At 36.5% G+C, this 20341-nt stretch overlaps 1 protein-coding gene and 1 non-coding gene across 2 annotated transcripts in view; both read right to left on the bottom strand.

The window, feature by feature from the left end:
* The window catches only part of ABCD2 (ATP binding cassette subfamily D member 2), a 67810-nt gene that overhangs the window by 7022 nt on the left and 40447 nt on the right, over nucleotides 1–20341 (bottom strand). The window contains exons 7-9 of the mRNA XM_045873628.3: nucleotides 19749–19894; nucleotides 8417–8501; nucleotides 2117–2242 (exon numbers count right to left, since the gene is read on the bottom strand). Coding sequence (XP_045729584.1) covers nucleotides 2117–2242; nucleotides 8417–8501; nucleotides 19749–19894 — 357 coding nt within the window. The remainder of the gene's footprint in view (nucleotides 1–2116; nucleotides 2243–8416; nucleotides 8502–19748; nucleotides 19895–20341) is intronic.
* On the bottom strand, nucleotides 2361–2434 carry TRNAR-CCU (transfer RNA arginine (anticodon CCU)). The gene has a single exon. It is a non-coding gene; the product is annotated as a tRNA-Arg (tRNA).

The following is a 20341-nucleotide window of genomic DNA, read 5'->3' as shown; positions in this document are numbered from 1 at the left end:
ATGCTTCCAATGACTCTTTAGGCTACTTGAATAAGGAACTGAATGACATAATAGGATAATAAATCCATTGATAAAGTCAGAAAAAGCACCAGAACTAAGACATAACTCCATGTTATCCCAACATGTGATCAATTAGGAAGGATGTCTGGAAATGACAAGTCCATACCAGAAAGGGCTCAAGAGTTCTGGCGTGGTTCTGTCATCACTGATTCAGGGATTTATAGACAAATGTCATGTGTCGTGAAAGTCCAGTTCCTGTTGGTTTTTATCAAGGGAAAAGTCAGAGGAATCACACTTATTGCCATGTACTCATCCTGGACTAGATCCAGACTGCTTCTGGAGAGATTAGTAAGTCAGGCTCTTATCACTCCAGATGCCAGTTAGTGCTTAATGACAAAGAGACAAACCACAAAGTTCTAAAGAAAAGGTCACTTCATGAAATGTTCTATTTTCAGGTCACCTGAGGGAAAAAATTTTGAAAAATTTGAATGTTTAAATGAAGAGTGAAAATAGATTATTATCGTCTCAATAGAAGTAGAACACAGAATCAAAGAATGTTGAACAATGAGAGCCTGATCTGAACTGCACACTCAGTTAACTCATAATTTTAAAGAGTAAACATTATCAATACAGTGAAAAGTCTAGAAGGGCTTCCAGGATTAATTCCAATAAAGCTTGTTACTCAGCCTAGGTTGGAAGTCACGTACATGACGACAGCTTTGGCATAGAATGTGATTAGCCACCTGCTACAGAGAGGGGAGAAGTCCTTTCTGTCCCTTGGAAAATAGGAGGCTAATGCGTATAGAGTCCACTGTAGTTACTAATATACCAAAAGAAAAGATTTTGATTGATGAAACAGAAATATCCAAGTAGTGGAGTATACTATGAATGAACAAGTGTTTTTATGGCTTACATATACGGTGCATTTTGAGTTCCTTATAATAAGAAGAGCAGCATACTATAGTATAGAGAGTGTGATCATGGAAGTTACTTTCCTCATTTTTCTAGTTCTCAGTTTCTTCATCTGTAAAATGGGAATAATTAGACTACCTATACTCAATATAGTGTTGTTATGCGACTTAAAATAAAATGAACCTGGAACAGAATAGGTGCTGAATCTGCAACAGCAACTATTATTATGGCGATGAATCAGTACAAAAGTAGGGGAATGGTAAAAATAGTGTTATCATTTTTTTTTAAAGATTTTATTTATTTATTTTGACAGAGAGAGAGACAGCGAGAGAGGGAACACAAGCAGGGGTAGTGGGAGAGGAAGAAGCAGGCTTCCCGCTGAGCAGGGAGCCCGATGTGGGACTCGATCCCAGGACCCTGTGATCATGACCTGAGCCGAAGGCAGATGCTTAACGACTGAGCCACCCAGGCGCCCCTCATTTTTTTTAAAATAGGGGAAATCCCATTGAGTTTAATGAGCTGTTATTTAGAAAATATTTTCATTCATTTTTCCTTAAAACAAAACCCTTCCCCCCAAAAAGCTTTGTCCCCCTGTGTTTTCTCCATTTGGGAGAATATTAAATTGTGGAATTTTTTTTCCTGGATTTTGTAAAAGGGGCTAAAAAGATGATATAAAATTACATAAATATATTTTTCCCTGTACGTGATATGCATTATGAATATTTTCAGTTAAAAAAAAATCACTGGATTTTTCTATTTCTTTTCAGAATTATTGGAATGTGATAACCATTTTCTTTTCTTTTTCTTTTTTTTTTTTAAAGATTTTATTTATTTATTTGACAGAGAGAGAGATAGCAAGAGCAGTAACACAAGCAGGGGGAATGGGAGAGGGAGAAGCAGGCTTCTTGCCGAGCAGGGAGCCCGATGTGGGACTCGATCCCAGGACCCTGGGATCATGACCTGAGCCGAAGGCAGACGCTTAACGACTGAGCCACCCAGGCGCCCGATAACCATTTTCAAATAGCACATTAATCTTACAATGTTAGGTTTAGGGTATCTACACTACCAGTGTTCAATTTAACAGAAATATGGGTAGAAAATAAGTGAAATATCCTATGCTCTATAGTGAAAGTTTAGGCAAAGTTATCCTCTGAGAATTGTAAAGAAAAACCGTCTATCGCAAATTAACATTGGGAACACTCACCACAGAGAAGGCCTGTGTGTTATAGATAGTAAGGAAATTCCAGCTCCTTTTGCAGCCTGAAATATCTTTCCTTCAACATCAATGCTGACAGCACTGGTACATTCATCCAGCAATGCGTATTTTGGTCTTGAAAAAAATAAACACAAATAAATGAAAGATTTTCCCATTCGAATTATAAATCTTTACATGGACAATATGAGTTGCAACGTTAACTTCATTAATTTATTTTTTTAAGTACGCTCTACACCCAACGTGAGAGCTTGAACTCACAACCCCAAGATCAGGAGTCACATGCTCTACCGACTGAGCCAGCCAGGTGCCCCACAATGTTAACTTAAAAGGAGCAAAAGAGTATATCACATTATTAAAGGTCATAAATGATAAAGCAAAAGAGCAGTCATCCTCCCTCTTTGGATTAGAATATTATATTCTTCTGCAATTTTAAATAGATTTCCTGATGCCCGCTCGCTATACAATAAGCTTTATTGTTATGCAGATGGATGAATCATGGGTATGAGACATAGGAAAGATGAGGCAGGTCACTGAGTGCATTTTCCCACAGAAGGCAAGTTCATTCCTGGTGACAGGTTCTGACTAATTACATGAAAAATACATTACAGTAGCTACTTATCAAACAGGCCAAAAGCCCTGTTAGCAAAGATTTATTGAGAAGATAACTTTATCAACAATGTAAGTACCAAAGCATGATTAACGGAATTTCGTTGCTGCAAGATTCTGCAAAAGGTAGTGTGCCTAATCTGACAAATTTAGAGTGGGCATTTAACCTGGTAACATTGAGACCATGCTTTGCAATCAAATTCTTAAGGGGAAAAAATCGGTATATATTTTTTCTGATTATACTCAGTAAGTTATTTTTCTAGTTCGATTTTTACTTTGGAAATGACTTTCCACTACTGTCAGAGGCATCTAACGTTTGCTACCATTTCCTTCTGTTTATTCTCTTCCTTTCTTCTAAGCCCCCCTGCTCTTATCTTTCTTTTTTCCTTTCCCTGTCTTCGTTCAAGCCTATCTGGACTTTAGGTACGTATTCGGTACTCAGCAACATGACTTAGCTTTGTTAATGGGACCAAAGGTCAACACATGCAGTGTCATCTATTATTTATTTCAGAGCTGAAAATCAGTATCAAGTATTTACCAAGACAATTTCCTCCATGAAGATACTCTGATCTTTAAAAATAAATGACAATGAAAAGGTAAACATTAAAGCCAGTAATAACTTCTCCTTCACCATACTTATTTAGCACTTTAAATTGTTTTTATAAGCTGGATTTATTTACTGGTAGGATCCTGTTACCTATTCCAGGGAGGATAGTCAAGGCTAATAGATGCAGGAGTCAAGATATCTTTAACACCCCGTTTGACTTTAATAACTGCTCTCCACGCAAAGAAATGAAAGATCACTGGAGATTCCCCATAACATCAACAGAAATAGTGCTGGTTGGCTTTTGGTTACTGTTCTGATTAACTATTAAGCACTACTTCTTTGTCTCAGAGTTGGTTACTATTTTGTGTATAATTTTTTTTAAGTAGAAAAAAGGGAGAAGAAAAGGAAGAATAAAAGAGAGCAATTTGAGATAAATTTTTCTTTTTCTGTGTAAATCTCTTTCTAGTAATTTAGTTATTTATTATACTGTATCATTTTTCAGAGTGCTTTGAGCTAAACAGAGAAGAGATGCCATCTTAGAATTAGAAATAAAGTATATATCTTACACTCAGTTGTCATGGTAATCCTTAAGCTAGCAGATGCAAGATAGATTCCATACTTTTGTTCCTTTGTTTTCTTGGCGGAACTGGGGTGTGTGTGTGTGTGTGTGTGTGTGTGTGTGTGTGTGTTGCTCATCTTCACGGATCTCTCTATAGGTCACTAAATTTTCTTTCTATTGGTATGCTTGTAACTTGATATTTATTTAATCTCACATTGTATCCAAAATATTTTAGATACCAAGTATCAACTATTTATTTCAAGTTACAAGTACTTAAAAATCTCTTTGGGTTGAGATTAATGCCTCTTGCTCTTTGTTACAGGGTTTATTTTATTAACACACCAACACAGTGAGAAATTTATCATCGCATTTTACATTCCATCATATTATATTTCACCCACTATGCTGGTGATCATATTACTGAATATTTATGGACAAGGCTCAAACAGATTCAGGGGATAGTGGGTTAACAGCTGGTCATAAATGTCAAACAGTAAAGTTTACTCTTGAATCTCACCAGATCATCTGAGAAAGGGGCATTCTAAAATACACTGCACTAAAAATTCTGAGTTAGCAAATTTTGGTTTGTAATTTTTTAGCTTGCCATATTCATTTTTAAAAGTTTTTATTTAAATTCTAGTTAGTTAACATACAGTGTGATATTAGTTTCAGGTGTACAATGTAGTGATTCAACACTTACATACATCACCTGGTGCTCATCACAATAAATGTCCTCCTTAATCCCCTTCACCTATTTCACCCATCCCCCCACCTACCTCCCCTCTGGTAACCATCACTTTGTTCTCTATAGTTAAGAATCTCTTTCTTGATTTGCCTCTTTTTCTCTCTTTTTTTCCCTTTGCTCATCTGTTTTGTTTCTTTTTTTATTATTATTATTTAAATTTAATTAACCAATATATAGTACATCATTAGTTTCAGGTATAGAGTTCAGTTATTGATTAGTTGCATATAACACCCAGTGCTCATCACATCACGTGCCCTCCTTAATGCCCATCACCCAGTGTTTTGTTTCTTAAATTCCACATGAGTGAAATCAATATGATACTTGTCTTTCTTGGACTGACTTATTTTGCTTAGCATAATACTCTCTAGCTCCATCCATGTCAATGCAAATTAGCTTGCCATATTCTTGAGCTAACCATGCACATTATTATAAATACCATGTTATTTTTTTCTTTTTCTTTTAATTTTTTTATTTAAATGTAACTTAGTTAACATATAGTGTATTATTAGATTCAGGGGTAGAATTTAGTGCTTCATCAGTTGCACATCACACCCAGTGCTCATTCCATCAAGTGCCCTCCCAAATGCCCATCACCCAGTTACCCCATCCCCCCACCCACATCCCCTCTAGCAACTCTGTTTGTTCCCTGTAGTTGAGAGTCTTTTATGGTTTGCCTCCCTCTCTGTTTTATCTTATTTTATTTTTCCTTCCCTTCCCCTAGGTTCATCTGTTTTGTTTCTTAAATTCCAAATACCATGTTATTAATACAATATTTTTTCTTATTAAAAAACTCTAGCTAGATGCTACATACAGGCCCAAAATAGAGTCACTTGTGCTAGGTCCATGTCACCAAACTGGGGCTTAATATCCAACCTAATTGCAGGTTCAACCTTCTCCAGGAATGTAATCTGAACTGGTCAGTCTAGAATTTCCTGGTCAGCATTGGTGAGGTAATCCACCTAATTAAGACCCTTTAGACTCCCTGTAAGAGGTGAGTTTGTTCATGACTTCCTTGTCCTACTTTTAAAAACTATTCCCTTTCTGTAGCCCTCTGGAGCTCCTCTCTACTTGCTAGATGGGATGCTGTCTTATTCATGAATTGTTCAATAAAGCCAATTGTTTCTTTAAAATTTACCTGAATTTTTGTTATTTAACATAGGTAATGAGAAAATAGATTTTTTTTTACTTATCTAAATTTTCTACTTTCATGAAATGTACATATAATTATATTTTAATAAAATTATTTAAATATGTTCCTTTTTCAATGATAAATATATGTTATATTCTTATTAAAAAGGCTAAACTAAAATATAATTAAGCTTTTAGCTCTAATTTCTAGTTTATAAGAAAAATAGGAGATTAAAGAAAGAGGTAAAAGATTCCATGAGGAAGTAATCAGATCTAGAATGAGGAATATTCTTATGGGACAACTAACCCTATTTCTTTTTTTTTTTCTTATATCTTCTTTTATTTTTTTATTTAAATTCTAGTTAGTTAATATACAGCTCAATATTGGTTTTGGGAGTAGAATTCAGTGATTCATCATTTACATACAACATTCAGCTCATCACAAGTGATGATACCCATCACCCATCTAGCTCCTCTCCCATCACTTCCCTCCATCAACCCTCAGTTTGTTCTCTATCTCTAATCCTATTTCTTTAGCAAATCAATGACATACAAGATTGGAGGGTGAGTGGTGGTGGGACACGGAGTAGCAGAGACCTTAGTTTAAAAATGATTAAAAGATATAACAATAAAATTCAATATGTTTGAACAAATCAACTATAAAAAATATTTTTGAGACAATTAGTGAAACTTTGAATATGAGCCTGGTATTAGACGACTTTAATTTTTATCAATTTTATTAGTTATGATTATAAGGTAGTTATTATGTAAGAAAATATTCTTATATTTTCTTGATGCCACAGTTTTTAGGAAAAAATGCCATGATATTTGGGATTTGCTTTAAAACACTTCAGAATTAAAAATAAAAATAGATAAATTAAGTGTGGTAAAATGTTGCACTTGGTGAATCAGTGTGGTGGGAATGTGGGATTCAACTTACAATTTTCTCTTTGATGGAGTTTTGATGTTTTTTCCATAATAAAAGGTTTTTTAATTTTTTAATTTTTTTAAAGATTTTTTATTTATTTATTTATTTGACACAGAGAGAGAGATAGTGTGAAAGAGAGCACAAGCAGGGGGAGCGGCAGGCAGACAGAGGGAGGGGGAGAAGCAGGCTCCCCGCTGAGCAAGGAGCCTGCTTCCTGAGCAAGGAGCCCAACGCAGGCCTCCATGCGGGACTCCATCCCAAGACCCTGGGGTCATGACCTGAGCCAAAGGCAACCACTTAACTGACTGAGCCACAAAGCGCCCCAATAAAAGTTTTTTTTAAAAAATTGATAGCCAACTGATCATTAAGTGTGGGCTAACTGGTTGCTAAGTATTTAATGAGGCTTCCATGATATATATATATTTTTTTTGCTCCTTTTATCAGTTTTTTAAAGTTCCCTACAAAAGTATTACTGCTTCTACTGCAACTCCTTCAGAATGTCACATCTGCCCCAGTTTACAACAATAAACTGTGCCATTTAGGCATTCATGTACATAACTCTTGGTCCTTTTCTCCCTAAGATGGTTATTAACACTGAGTCACATAATTCCTGATTTCCTCCTGCTTTGCATACAACTCTGATTCTCATTGCCAGAGGCCTAAGATTAAGAGAAAGAGACAGAGGCAGAGAGAGATCTTTTTCAGAAAAGAATAGGACAGATAAGAAGAATATTTCAGAATAGGTTTAATATTTCTTTCCAGCCTCTTGTGCTTGGTATCCTTGAACCTCAAAAGGCTATGAAGCTGGGGCGCCTGGGTGGCTCAGATGGTTAAGCGTCTGCCTTTGGCTCAGGTCATGATCCCAGGGTCCTGGGATCGAGTCCCGCATCGGGCTCTCTGCTCCTTGGGAGCCTGCTTCTCCCTCTGCCTCTCTCTCTCTCTCTCTCTCTGTCTCTCATGAATAAATAAATAAAAATCTTAAAAAAAAAAAAAAGGCTATGAAGCTGATTGCAGAGAGAAAAGTTTTATCAAGAGAAATTATTTGCTGTATCTCTCTTTTTCTGAGTCTATTAAGACCTATGCTGGTTGGTTCCTTTTTGCATTAGATAAGTGTCTGATTTTTAAGGAGGAGAGCACTACTGAGCTTAAAAGACTACTGAGTGCTTGAAAAGTTAATTTAGTTTGAATTTAATAATTTAATTCAGAAGTAGTATTGAATGCCTACCTACTGTGTTCACAATATAATAGTAGTTATGTATTCATCACATTTTAAAATTAGTAATAATCTTTTCAAACTTAGGATATGTGAAAATTTAATTTTGTCATCTAACATTACTCAACCTAAGAAATAGAAAAAAAGACTGGGAGATTTCCAACACATGAAAAAAAATAACAAGAAAATTAAACCTGTAAATTCTAAGCATTTGTTTTTCCTTTTTTCTTTCTTTTTTATTTGAGTATAGTTGACACACAGTGTTACATTAGTTTCAGGTATACAACAGTGATTGGACAAGTTTATACATTAGGCTATGTTCACCGCAAATGTAGCTGCGTCTGTCACCAGACAACACTATTACAATGTCACTGACTATATTCCTTATGCTGTGCCTTTTTTCTGTGATTTATTCATTCCATAACTGGAAGCCTGTATCTCCCACTCTCTTTCACCCATTTTGCCCACCCCTCCATTCCCCAGGAAGATATTTTTAAACTAAAGATAAGGACATAGAATCCTGTCCAAAGATTTTTTTTAGTTACAACGATGGCATACTTACCTGTGATAAAACATGCGAGCCATGCCCATTCTTTGCTTTTCCCCTCCTGACAGAACATCTTTCCAGTCCATAACAGCATCCCATCCTTAAAAACATATAACAATATATATTTTTATAAGGCATTTGTTTAATCGTTACTGTTTTTACCCTGGCAAGTTTAAATTATTGACACAAAGGACCTCGTATTTTACAGAACATATGCTTGGATAAACTAGAGGGCCTCATTTATAAGCATTTTGTTTTAGATTTCATATTTTTTTTAATTTTTTTAAAGATTTTATTCATTCATTTGACAGAGAGAGAGACAGTGAGAGAGGGAACACATGCAGGGGGAGTGGGAAAGAGAGAAGCAGGCTTCCGGCTGAGCAGGGAGCCCAATGCGGGGCTCGATCCTAGGACTCTGGGATCATGACCTGAGCCAAAGGCAGACACTTAACAACTGAGCTACCCAGGCACCCTGGATTTCATATTTTTTAATGGTAATAATTTCTTATACTGATAAAACATGTTCTAAGAATTCCAAATACGGACACTTTTAAAATTTGTTTCTGAATATCTCTAAAAAGTTGGTATACTTATGCTTATTTTGGAGGATGATAGGAGAAAAGACCAACAATTTGCACAGGCCTATTGCAAAGTCTACGAAGAGTAAGACAGAAACTAACTTAAATGGCTTCCATGTGCCTGGTACTTTATATGAGTTTTCTCATCATCTATTCCACAACCTTTTGAACTAGATCTTACTGGTTGCATTTTATGTGGGTAAATTGAAATCCACAGAGTAGTTGACAAGTCTAAGTTTGCACAGCTAGAGATCAGAGCTAAGATTTATATGTAGGTCTACCTTCACACCATCTCTCACAACATCTTAACTACTGACTTTCTGTTGGTATTTATATAAAAAGTAAGGCTTCTATTTTTAAAATCGGTTACATATATGCATACTGATGTAGAAATGTACTGGAATATTTTTTTATATGAAAAACCAAGCTGCAGAATTTTGTGTGTGTGTAGATATATACATGCATATACATTTATATAAATTATGATTGCATTTCTATAAACACACACACACCACAAACCCCTCCAGGAATGGAATGATGAGACTTTTACTTTCTCAATTATGCGTTTTTATATTTGAAAATTTGATGATTTTTATTATTTTTATGGCTGTATTTTGTAACAAGAAAAGCTTACGCAAAAACAAAACCATGAGGCCTATGAGAGATAGGGCCATATCAAATATTTATCTGTGGGAATATCAGAAAATAGATCAGAGTAGGCAAAGTCTGATTTTCAAAGAGCAAAATGACTGCCAAAACTTGACACATACACTCAGGACAACAATTCCAAATCCCAAGTATTCAAGGCTTAATTCTCCCATTTGGAAAAAATTCAGGCTCTTTGCCCTATTCCTTATCCCTCAACTAAATTTTCACCTTTATTAAACTTTCTAAATAAACTTGGACAAAGGGAAAGAAAATAGGAAGTAAAGTCTTTGTTGTTTTTTATGCACTAGGTTGAAAAGATTTTCCCTATTTCTTAATAATATTCCCCAGTGGGTACCACTGTTCATTTTCTTGAGTGAAATTCCAGGAATTTTCTGTTCATTTAAAAACATATCCTTACAATTTTATACTAGGAAAAAAATCTCAAAATGTCATCTGGTTTAAAGTTCTTGCTTCTAGTGAAAACTGTTGAAATACAATTTTTCTCTATAACTGAATTTTATAGCATTTATGAAACATAAGCAAGGATTTGAAAAATAAGTTCAGAATGCTACACAATGGAGAAATAGTCTGGGCTTAATTTTTTTTTCCCCCTGCCAACTGAGAAAGCACAAGAGAAAAGTATTTGGGTCAAAGGAAACTTTAGCTTTACATATTTAAATAAAATCATGTCCTCTGTTCCACTAAACCCAAAAGTTTTAGTAGGCAATATTGCTTGATCATAGAACATATAAATCAAAACTCTGAGTTATAATTTCACCTCTGATGATGATTTAGTGAGCCGAGGCCAGCAAAGAAAACATTTTTCCTGCTTCCTTGAGATGTACATAATGCTCTAGTTCATGTTAACATTTGTTAACACTTTTACTCCTGTCTATTTTGTAACCTCTTTCATAGAATGAAACATACTTTTTATTTTTTTAATTTTCTTTAAATTTTATTTTATTATGTTATGTTAATCACCATACATCACATCATTAGTTTTTGATGTAGTGTTCCATGATTCATTGTTTGTGTATAACACCCAGTGCTCCATGCAGTATGTGCCCTCCTTAATACCCATCACTGGGCTAACCCATCCCCCACCCCCCTCCCCTCTAGAACCCTCAGTTTGTTTCTCAGACTCCATAGTCTTTCATGGTTGGTCTCCCCCTCTGATTTCCTCCCCTTCATTTTTCCCTTCCTACTATCTTCTTTTTTTTAACATATAATGTATTATTTGTTTCAGAGGTACAGGTCTGTGATTCAACAGTCTTACACAATTCACAGCGCTCACCACAGCACATACCCTTCTAATACTGTGTTGAATAGCAGTGGTGATAGTGGACATCCCTGCCGTGTTCCTGACCTTAGGGGGAAAGCTTTTCCCCATTGAGAATGATATTCTCTTTGGGTTTTTCATAGATGGTTTTTATGATATTGAGGTATGTACCCTCTATGCCTACACTCGGAAGAGTTTTGATCAAGAAAGGATGCTGTACTTTGTCAAATGCTTTTTCTGCATCTATTGAGAGGATTATATGGTTCTTGTTCTTTCTTTTATGAATGTATTGTATCACATTGATTGATTTGCGGGTGTTGAACCAACCTTGCAGCCCAGGATAAATCCCACTTGGTCATGGTGAATAATCCTTTTAATGTACTGTGGGATCATATTGGCTAGTATTTTGGTGAGAATTTTTGCATCTGTGTTCATCAAGGCTATTGGTCTGTAATTCTCCTTTTTGATGTGGAATTTGTCTGGTTTTGGGATCAAGGTAATGGTGGCCTCATAAAACGAGTTTGGAAGTTTTCCTTCCATTTCTATTTTTTGGAACAGTTTCAGAAGAATAGGTATTAATTCTTCTTTAAGTGTTTAGTAGAACTCCCCTGGGAAGCCGTCTGGTCCTGGGCTTTCGTTTGTTGGGAGATTTCTGATGACTGCTTCAATTTCCTTAGTGGTGATAGGTCTGTTCAGGTTTTCTATTTCTTCCTGGTTCAGTTTTGGTAGTTAATACATCTCTAGGCATGCATCCATTTCTTCCAGATTATCTAATTTGCTGGCATAGAGTTGCTCATAATATGTTCTTATAATTGTTTGTATTTCTTTGGTGTTGGTTGTGATCTCTCCTCTTTCATTCATGATTTTGTTGATTTGGGTCATTTCTCTTTTCTTTTTGATAAGGCTGGCCAGGGGTTTATCAATCTTGTTAATTCTTTCAAAGAACCAGCTCCTAGTTTCGTTGATCTGTTCTACTATTCTTTTGGTTTCTATTTCATTGATTTCTGCTCTGATCTTTATTATTTCTCTTCTCCTGTTGAGTTTAGGCTTTCTTTGCTGTTCTTTATCCAGCTCCTTTAGGTGTAGGGTTAGGCTGTGTATTTGAGACCTTTCCTGTTTCTTGAGAAAGGCTTGTATTGCTATATACTTTCCTCTTAGGACTGCTTTTGTTATATCCCAAAGATTTTGAACAGTTGTGTTTTCATTTTCATTTGTTTCCATGAATTTTTTTTAACTCTTCTTTAATTTCCTGGTTGACCCATTCATTCTTTAGTAGGATGCTCTTTGGCCTCCATGTATTTGAGTTCTTTCCGACTTTCCTCTTGTGATTGAGTTCTAGTTTCAAAGCACTGTGGCCTGAAAATATGCAGGGAATGATCCCAATCTTTTGGTACCGGTTGAGACCTGATTTGTGAACCAGGATGTGATCTATTCTGGAGAATGTTCCATGGGCCCTAGAGAAGAATGTGTATTCTGTTGCTTTGGGATGGAATGTTCTGAATATATCTGTGAAGTCCATCTGGTCCAGTGTGTCATTTAAAGTCTTTATTTCCTTGTTGATCTTTTGCTTAGATGATCTGTCCATTTCAGTGAGGGGGGTGTTAAAGTCCCCTACTATTATTGTATTGTTGATGTGTTTCTTTGCTTTTGTTATTAATTGGCTTACATAATTGGCTGCTCCCATGTTAGGGGCATAGATATTTACAATTGCTAGATCTTCTTATTGGATAGACCCTTTAAGTAGAATATAATGTCCTTCCTCATCTCTTATTATAGTCCTGGTTTAAAATCTAATTTGTCTGATATAAGGATTGCCACCCCAGCTTTCTTTTGGTGTCCATTAGCATGGTAAATGGTTTTCCACCCCCTCACTTTCAATCTGGGGGTGTCTTTGGGTCTAAAATGAGTCTCTTGCAGACAGCATATTGATGGGGGTCTTGTTTTTTATATCCAATCTGATAGCCTGTGTCTTTGGATTGGGGCATTTAGCCTATTTACATTCAGGGTAACTATTGAAAGATAGGAATTTATTGCCACTGTATTGCCTGTAAGGTGACTGTTACTGTATATTGTCTCTGTTCCTTTCTGGTCTATGTTATTTTTAGGCTCTCTCTTTGCTTAGAGGACCCCTTTCAATGTTTCATGTAGGGCTGGTTTCGTGTTTGCAAATTCCTTTAGTTTTTGTTTGTCCTGGAAGCTTTTTATCTCTCCTTCTATTTTCAATGACAGCCTAGCTGGATATAGTATTCTTGGCTGCATATTTTTTTCATTTAGTGCTCTGAATATATCATGCCAGTCCTTTCTTTCTGGCAGGCCAGAAAGAAAAACTTTCTGGCCTGCTAGGTCTCTGTGGATAGGTCTGTTGCCGATCTAATATTTCTACCATTGTAGGTTACAGATCTCTTCTCACAAGCTGCTTTCAGGATTTTCTCTTTGTCTCTGAGACTTGTCAGTTCTACTATTAGATGTCGGAGTGTTGACCTATTTTTATTGATTTTGAGGGGGGTTCTCTGTGCCTCCTGGATTTTGATGCCTGTTTCCTTCCCCAAATTAGGGAAGTTCTCTGCTATAATTTGCTCTAATATACCTTCTGCCCCTCTCTCTCTTTCTTCTTCTTCTGGGATCCCAATTATTCTAATATTGTTTCATCTTATGCTATCACTTATCTCTCGAATTCTGCCCTCGTGATCCAGTAGTTGTTTATCTCTCTTTTTCTCAGCTTCTTTATTTTCCATCATTTGGTCTTCTATATCACTAATTCTCTCTTCTGCCTAATTGATTCTAGCAGTTAGAGCCTCCATTTTTTATTGCACCTCATTAATAGCCTTTTTGATTTTGACTTGGTTAGATTTTAGTTCTTTTATTTCTCCAGAAAGAGTTTCTCTAATATCTTCCATGCTTTTTTTAAGCCCAGCTAGTATCTTTAAAATCGTCATTCTGAACTCTAGTTCTGACATATTACTGATTTCCATATTGATTAGGTCCCTGGCAGTTGGTACTGCCTCTTGTTCTTTTTTTTGAGGTGATTTTTTCCATCTTGTCATTTTGTCCAGAGGAGAATAGACGAATGAGAGAACAAAATGCTAACAGGGTAAAACAACCCCAGAAAAATATACACTAAACAAATCAGAAGAGACCTGAAATCAGAGGAAAAGAAAGGTAAAGGAAGAAAAAAGAAAAGAAAAAGATAAAAAACAAACAAACAAAAAACAGAATATGAGCAAATATGATCAGGCTGCTCCATAGATCAGTGCCATGCACTAGATTTTGGGTGTATTTTGGTCGGTTAGAAGAAAGTGCCTCCCAAAATTTTAAAGAAAGAAAGACTTACACATGTACAAAAATAAGAGTTAATACGATGAAGGGATGGAATATGACTGTAAAGATGAAAATTATAAAAGATTTTATAAAAGGAATTGATAAGGAGTTGGTTGAAAAAAGAAAGAAGAGGATTTAAAAAAAAATAAAAAGGGAGAGAATGTGATCAGGCAGGAGACTAGAACAAAGCCATACACTAGATATTTAGGGTATATTTTGGTCTGTTAGAAGAAACTGTTTCCCAAAATTTTAAAGAGATAACAACTTATATATACCCAAAATAAGGTTAACTACTATGAAGGGATAGAATATGACTCTAAAAATGAAAAATAAAAAAGAATTTTTAAAAAAGGGATTGATAAGATGTTGGTTGAAAAAGGGAAAAAGAAAAATTCAAAAAAAATAGAAAAAGAAAATTTATAAAATTAACTTTGAAAGACTAAAGAATCATGGGAAAAAAGCCATGAATTCTATGTGCAGTATTCCCCTAGTGCTGGAGTTCTGCCGTTCTCATTGATTGGTAAACTTGGTCTTGGCCAGCTGTGCTTGCTGATCTTCTGGGGGAGGGGCCTGTTGCCCTGGTTCTCAAATGTCTTTGCTGGAGACGGAATTGCCTGCCCTTGCCGGTCTGGGTTAAGTAATCTGCTTGGGTTTGCTCTCGGGAGCTTTTGTTCCTGCAAGCTTTCCGTACAGCTTTGGAGGACAAGAGTGAAAATGGCGGCCTCCCAATCTCTGCCCTGGAGGAGCCAAAAACTTGGGGCCCCACTCCTCAGTGAGCCCCCAGAGAAAAGCAGTCAATCTCTCCCGTCTCACCAGTCTCCGGCTGCACTCCATGCTCACCCGGCCTGTGACTGAGCGTTTCTATCTCTGGCTCACGACCCCGTTTGGAGTCTCCAAACCCAGCAGATCCCGGCGGTGCACTCCCGTGCTGCTCCTGGGGTGGGGGGAAGGGGAATCTCCCCAGATCTGCCTCTTGCTGGGTCCCTGCTGGAAGAGTGGTGGCCTGACTGTGCCACAGATCATGGTATATGGCAACCCCGAGCTGAGTACCCGTGCCTCGGCTCCGTCTCTGCAGCCAGCTTCCCCGCTCTGATACCTGGGAGCTCTGCCACACTCAGGCACCCCTGGTCTTTGTGTGACCCCGAGGGTCCTGAGACCACACTGTCCCAGCGAGGGTTCCATCCCCCACTTAGCCACTGGAGCGACGTCCCTCAGCGGAACCAACTTCTAAAAGTCCGATTTTGTGCTCTGCTGCTCTATCACTTGCCAGTAGCGGCTGATGGAGGCCCCCTCCCCCGCCGTCTATCTTCCTGAATATGGCCTCAGATTCACTTCTCCGCATATCCTACCTTCCAGAAAGTGGTCGCTTTTCTGTTCAGAGAGTTGCTGCTATTCTTTTCTTTGATCTCCTGTTGAGTTTGTAGGTGTTCAGAATGGTTTGATCCCTATCTAGCTGAATTCCTGGGTCCAGACAAAATTTAGGTCTCCTACTCCTCCACCATCTTGCTCCTCCCCCCGGAAACATAGTTTTTAATTCCATCTTTAACTAAAGCAAAGCATTTCTCTAAGCAAAGTATTAGCTAGTCTAAATAGAACTTCAATAGGCTTCTTCTAAAGTATGTGATGTCCTTGCAAATTTAGGTGCTTTCCAGCTTTGCTTAAAAACATGAAACATGTTTCATGTTTTAAGGATTAAGTGAGTAGAGAGTAGGCTTCCTTGGAATTTTTTTTTTTATGTGTAAGGATATAATTATTCTCATTCATGTCTAAGAAGCTAGTAGATAGCATAGCACAGTGGCATAGCCTAGTACAGAACATTGACTTTCAAGTGAGATCTGTATTTGAATCCCTGTCATAACACTTGTGGTAGGCCCCTGGGGAAGTTTCTAAACTTCTGAATTTCACCTGTGAAAGGGGGTTATTAAAACCCACATCATGAGACAGTTATAAATATTAAATAAGATGACAATGTACATTGCTTAATGTATTCTGCAAGGTAAGCACTCAGTAAATCATAACAATTACTGTTACATTATTAAGGTTGAAACATTCTTTAAAGAAGTTCTTAAACTTTTTGATGACTTTGAAAGAATAGAATGGCCCATGTTTATTGTAAATTTCTATTTAGATGATTGGATTTCAAATTTACCCAAAATAATTTCCCCAAGATTAACATGCAGCATTTATTCTGCCCTGGTGTTTTAAAACTGGGAAGGAGCTGACTATATGGAAAAAAAAATGACGATCTGCTTTCCATATTTTTAGTATTTATGACTCGTGATTATAAATATCATAAAAATAAACAGAATAATGCATCTCTTGTCTGCATCATTTGCTGATTATAAGAATCAAATGAAATAATATATATGAAATTTCCATACAAAATATCAAGTACTAATCATCACAAAAAGATAAAATATCATAGTATCAATATTATGAGTAGTAATATTGCCATTAGCTACTAATTCTTATGCATTTACTATGTGCCATTGTTCTAAATACTCTACAGAGAGTCTTTTTTAAAAAGTTTTTAATTCCAGTTAGTTCACATACAGTGTAATATTAGTTTCAGTTGTACATTATAGTAATTCAAGACTTCCATGCAACACCCGGTGCTCATCACAAGTGCACTCCTTACTGCCTGTCACCTATTAAATCCAACCTACCGCTCCCCTCCCCTCTGGGAATCATCAGTTTGTTCTCTGTAATAAAGAGTCAGTTTCTTGGTTTGTCTCTCTCTCTTTTTCTCTTTGCTCATTGGTTTTGTTTCTTAAATTCCACATATGAGTGAAATCATATGGTATTTGTCTTTCTCTGACTGACTTATTTTGCTTAGCATAATACTCTCTAGCTCCATCCATGTCATTGCAATTGGCAAGATTTCATTCTTTTTTATGGCTGAGTAATATTCCACTGTATATTGATATACCACCTCTTCTGTATCTATTCATCAGTAGATGCACACTTGGGCTGCTGGCATATCTTGGCTATTATAAATAATGCTGCTATAAACACAGGGGTGCATCTATCCTTTCATATTAGTGCTTTTGTATTCTTTGGGTAAACTACTCTGTGACTGCTGGATCACAGGGTAGTTCTATTTTTAACGTTTTGAGGAAACTCCATACTGTTTCCCAGAGTGGCTTCACTGGTTTGGATTCCCACCAACAGTGCAAGAGGGTTTCTTTTTCTCCACATCCTCACCAATGATTGTTTTTTGTGTTGATTTTAGCCATTCTGGAAGGTGTGAGTTGATACCTCCTGGTGGTTCTGATTTGCATTTCCCTGATGGTAAGTGATGATGAACATGTTTTCATATGTCTCTTGGTCATCTGGATATCTTATTTGAAGAAATATCTGTTCATGTCTTCTGTCTGCAAAAGCTTTTTATTTTGATGTAGTCCCAACAGTTTATTTTTGCTTTTATTTCCCTTGCCTCAGGAGACATATCTGGAAAAAATGTTGCTATGGTCGATGTCAAAGAAGTTACTGCCTATGTTATCTTCTAGGATTTTTATGGTTTCAGGTCTCACATTAGGTCTTTAATCCATTTTGAATTTATGTTTGTGTATGGTGTAAGAAAGTGGTCCAGTTTCATTCTTTTGCATATTGCCGTCCAGTTCTCCCAACACCGTTTGTTGAAGAGACTGTCTTTTTCCTATTGGATATTCTTTCTTGCTTTGTCAAAGATTAATTGACCACATAGTTGTGGGACTCTACAGAGAGTCTTATTTAATATTCACAGAATCCTTATTAGGTAGATAGTTATCCCCATTTTACAGTTGAAGATACAGACAACAGTGCTAATTAAGATTCTAGAACTCTGACTTCAAAGTTCATATTCTTAATCACTGTACTTCTGATAGGTAAATGGGCTAGGAAATGAAGCATAAAACCTATGCAAAATTAAACCTAGAATTCTAGCTTGTTATTTCAATAGTTTTTCAAGGCTATCAAATTATGTGTAATCAAGTTATTTGAAAGTATGACTATTAGAAAGAAGACATACAAATGGCCAACAGACACATGAAAAAATGTTCAACATCACTCGGCATCAGTGAAATACAAATCAAAACCACAGTGAGACACCACCTCACACCAGTCAGAATGGCTAAAATTAACAAGTCAGGAAACAACAGATGTTGGTGAGGATGTGGAGAAAGGGGAAACCTCCTACACTGTTGGTGGGAATGCAAGCTGGTGCAGCCACTCTGGAAAACAGTATGGAGGTTCCTCGAAAAGTTGAAAATAGAGCTACCGTATGACCCAGCAATTGCACTATTGGGTACTTACCCCAAAGATACAAATGTAGTGATCCGAAGGGGTATGTGCACCCCAATGTTTATAGCAGCAATTTTCACAATAGCCAAACTATGGAAAGAGCCCAGACGTCCATCGACAGATGAATAGATAATGAAGATGTGGTATATATATACAATGGACCACTACTCAGCCATCAGAAAAAAAAAAAAATGAAGTCTTGCCATTTGCAATGAATTGGATGAACCTAGAGGGTATTATGCTAAGTGAAATAAGTCAATCAGAGAAAGATAATTATCATATGATCTCATTCATATGTGGAATTTAAGAAACAAAACAGAAGATCATAGGGGAAGAGAGGAAAAAATAAAACAAGATGAAATCAAAGAGGGAAAAAAACCATAAAAGACTCTCTCTTTTTTTTTTATTATGTTTAATTAGCCAACATATAGTACACATCATTAGTTTTTGGTGTAGTATTCAATGATTAATTAGTTGCTTAATCATAGGAAACAAACTGAGGGTTGCTGGAGGGAAGGGGTGCAGGGGGGGATGGGGTAACTGGGTGATGGACATTAAGGAGGGCACTGATGTAATGAGCACTGGGTATTATATAAGACTGATGAATCACTGGCCTCTATTTCTGAAACCAATAATACATTATATGTTAGTTAATTGAATTTAAATAAAAAATTAATTTAAAAAGGTTTGACTATTAGAAGTAATTCTTTTTTAAGCTCATATGTATAACTGTTAATTCTACTCTTTCAAAAATGTCTTATGAATAAAACACATACTATAGAAGTTTCTGTATTTTATCTAATTCTCTATGTGCTACTTGAAAGAGGAAAAAATGTATTGGTAAGACTGTGGGTCTGAAAACAAAAAAGTAATTCTTTGATACCTACTTCTCAAATTATTTAGTTTAATGTAAGCTGAGAACTCGACAGGATAATATTTCTGTCACAGACTTTACATACATCTAGATTGATGATGGCTTCAGGGACAATTGTATATTCAAATATGAAGGAAAAATTATTTTCAAATGCTAGCAGCAGACAATAAAAAGCATAGTGTGCTGCAGGAAATATAACCCAAGCAGAAAAGAGGATGTCAGTAATGGAAAAGCAATAAATGCTATAAAGTCTGTCTTCTGTGCTTATGTTTCAATAATAGCATACGTTCAAATTAAACCATGGACTATTTACCCAAGTTTGTTTTTTTGAAACAAAGTTAAATGCATTTTAAAAGTGATAGACTTTACCTCCTTCTCTTTGAACTATGTGATAGAGGTGGACATTGTGTAGAATACATTCCAGATCGTGGTCTGTATAGCCTTTATCATGCATGTCATCCACTGAATCAGGATAGATGACTTGATCACGAAGACTTCCAAGAGACATGTATGGCCTATAAAACACCAAGCACACACGAATCCTAGTACAGGGGCGCCTGGGTGGCTCAGTCGGTTAAGCATCTGCCTTTGGCTCAGGTCATGATCTCCGGGTCCTGGGATCAAGCCCCACATCAGGCTTCCTGCTCAGAGGGGAGTCTGCTTCTCTCTCACTCTCTCTCTTTCCCTCCCTCTGCCCCTCCCCACCGCTTATTCTCTCTCCTTCTCTGTCAAATAAATAAATAAAATTTTAAAAAAAGAAGAATCCTAGTACAAAGGCATTTTAGTTTACTCAGTGTGACATTCCCGTGGTCTGAAAACTCCAGAGCAGACTTTAAATACCATATGTCTAGGATTACATTTATTACCTGGTGATGAGTATTTCTCTCTCAGGCATGACAGGATCATACTCTGTTATGTTTATGTAAAAATTTATTGAGACATAGCCACAAAAAAAAGTTGGG

The sequence above is a fragment of the Mirounga angustirostris genome, unplaced genomic scaffold (assembly GCF_029215605.1).
Source record: "Mirounga angustirostris isolate CCGP_5_RB_7025 unplaced genomic scaffold, mMirAng1.0.hap1 SCAF_5, whole genome shotgun sequence".
NCBI classification, from domain to species: domain Eukaryota; kingdom Metazoa; phylum Chordata; class Mammalia; order Carnivora; family Phocidae; genus Mirounga; species Mirounga angustirostris.
The sequence above is the reverse complement of the archived record's forward strand: the minus strand, read 5'-3'. Positions and strand labels throughout refer to the sequence as shown.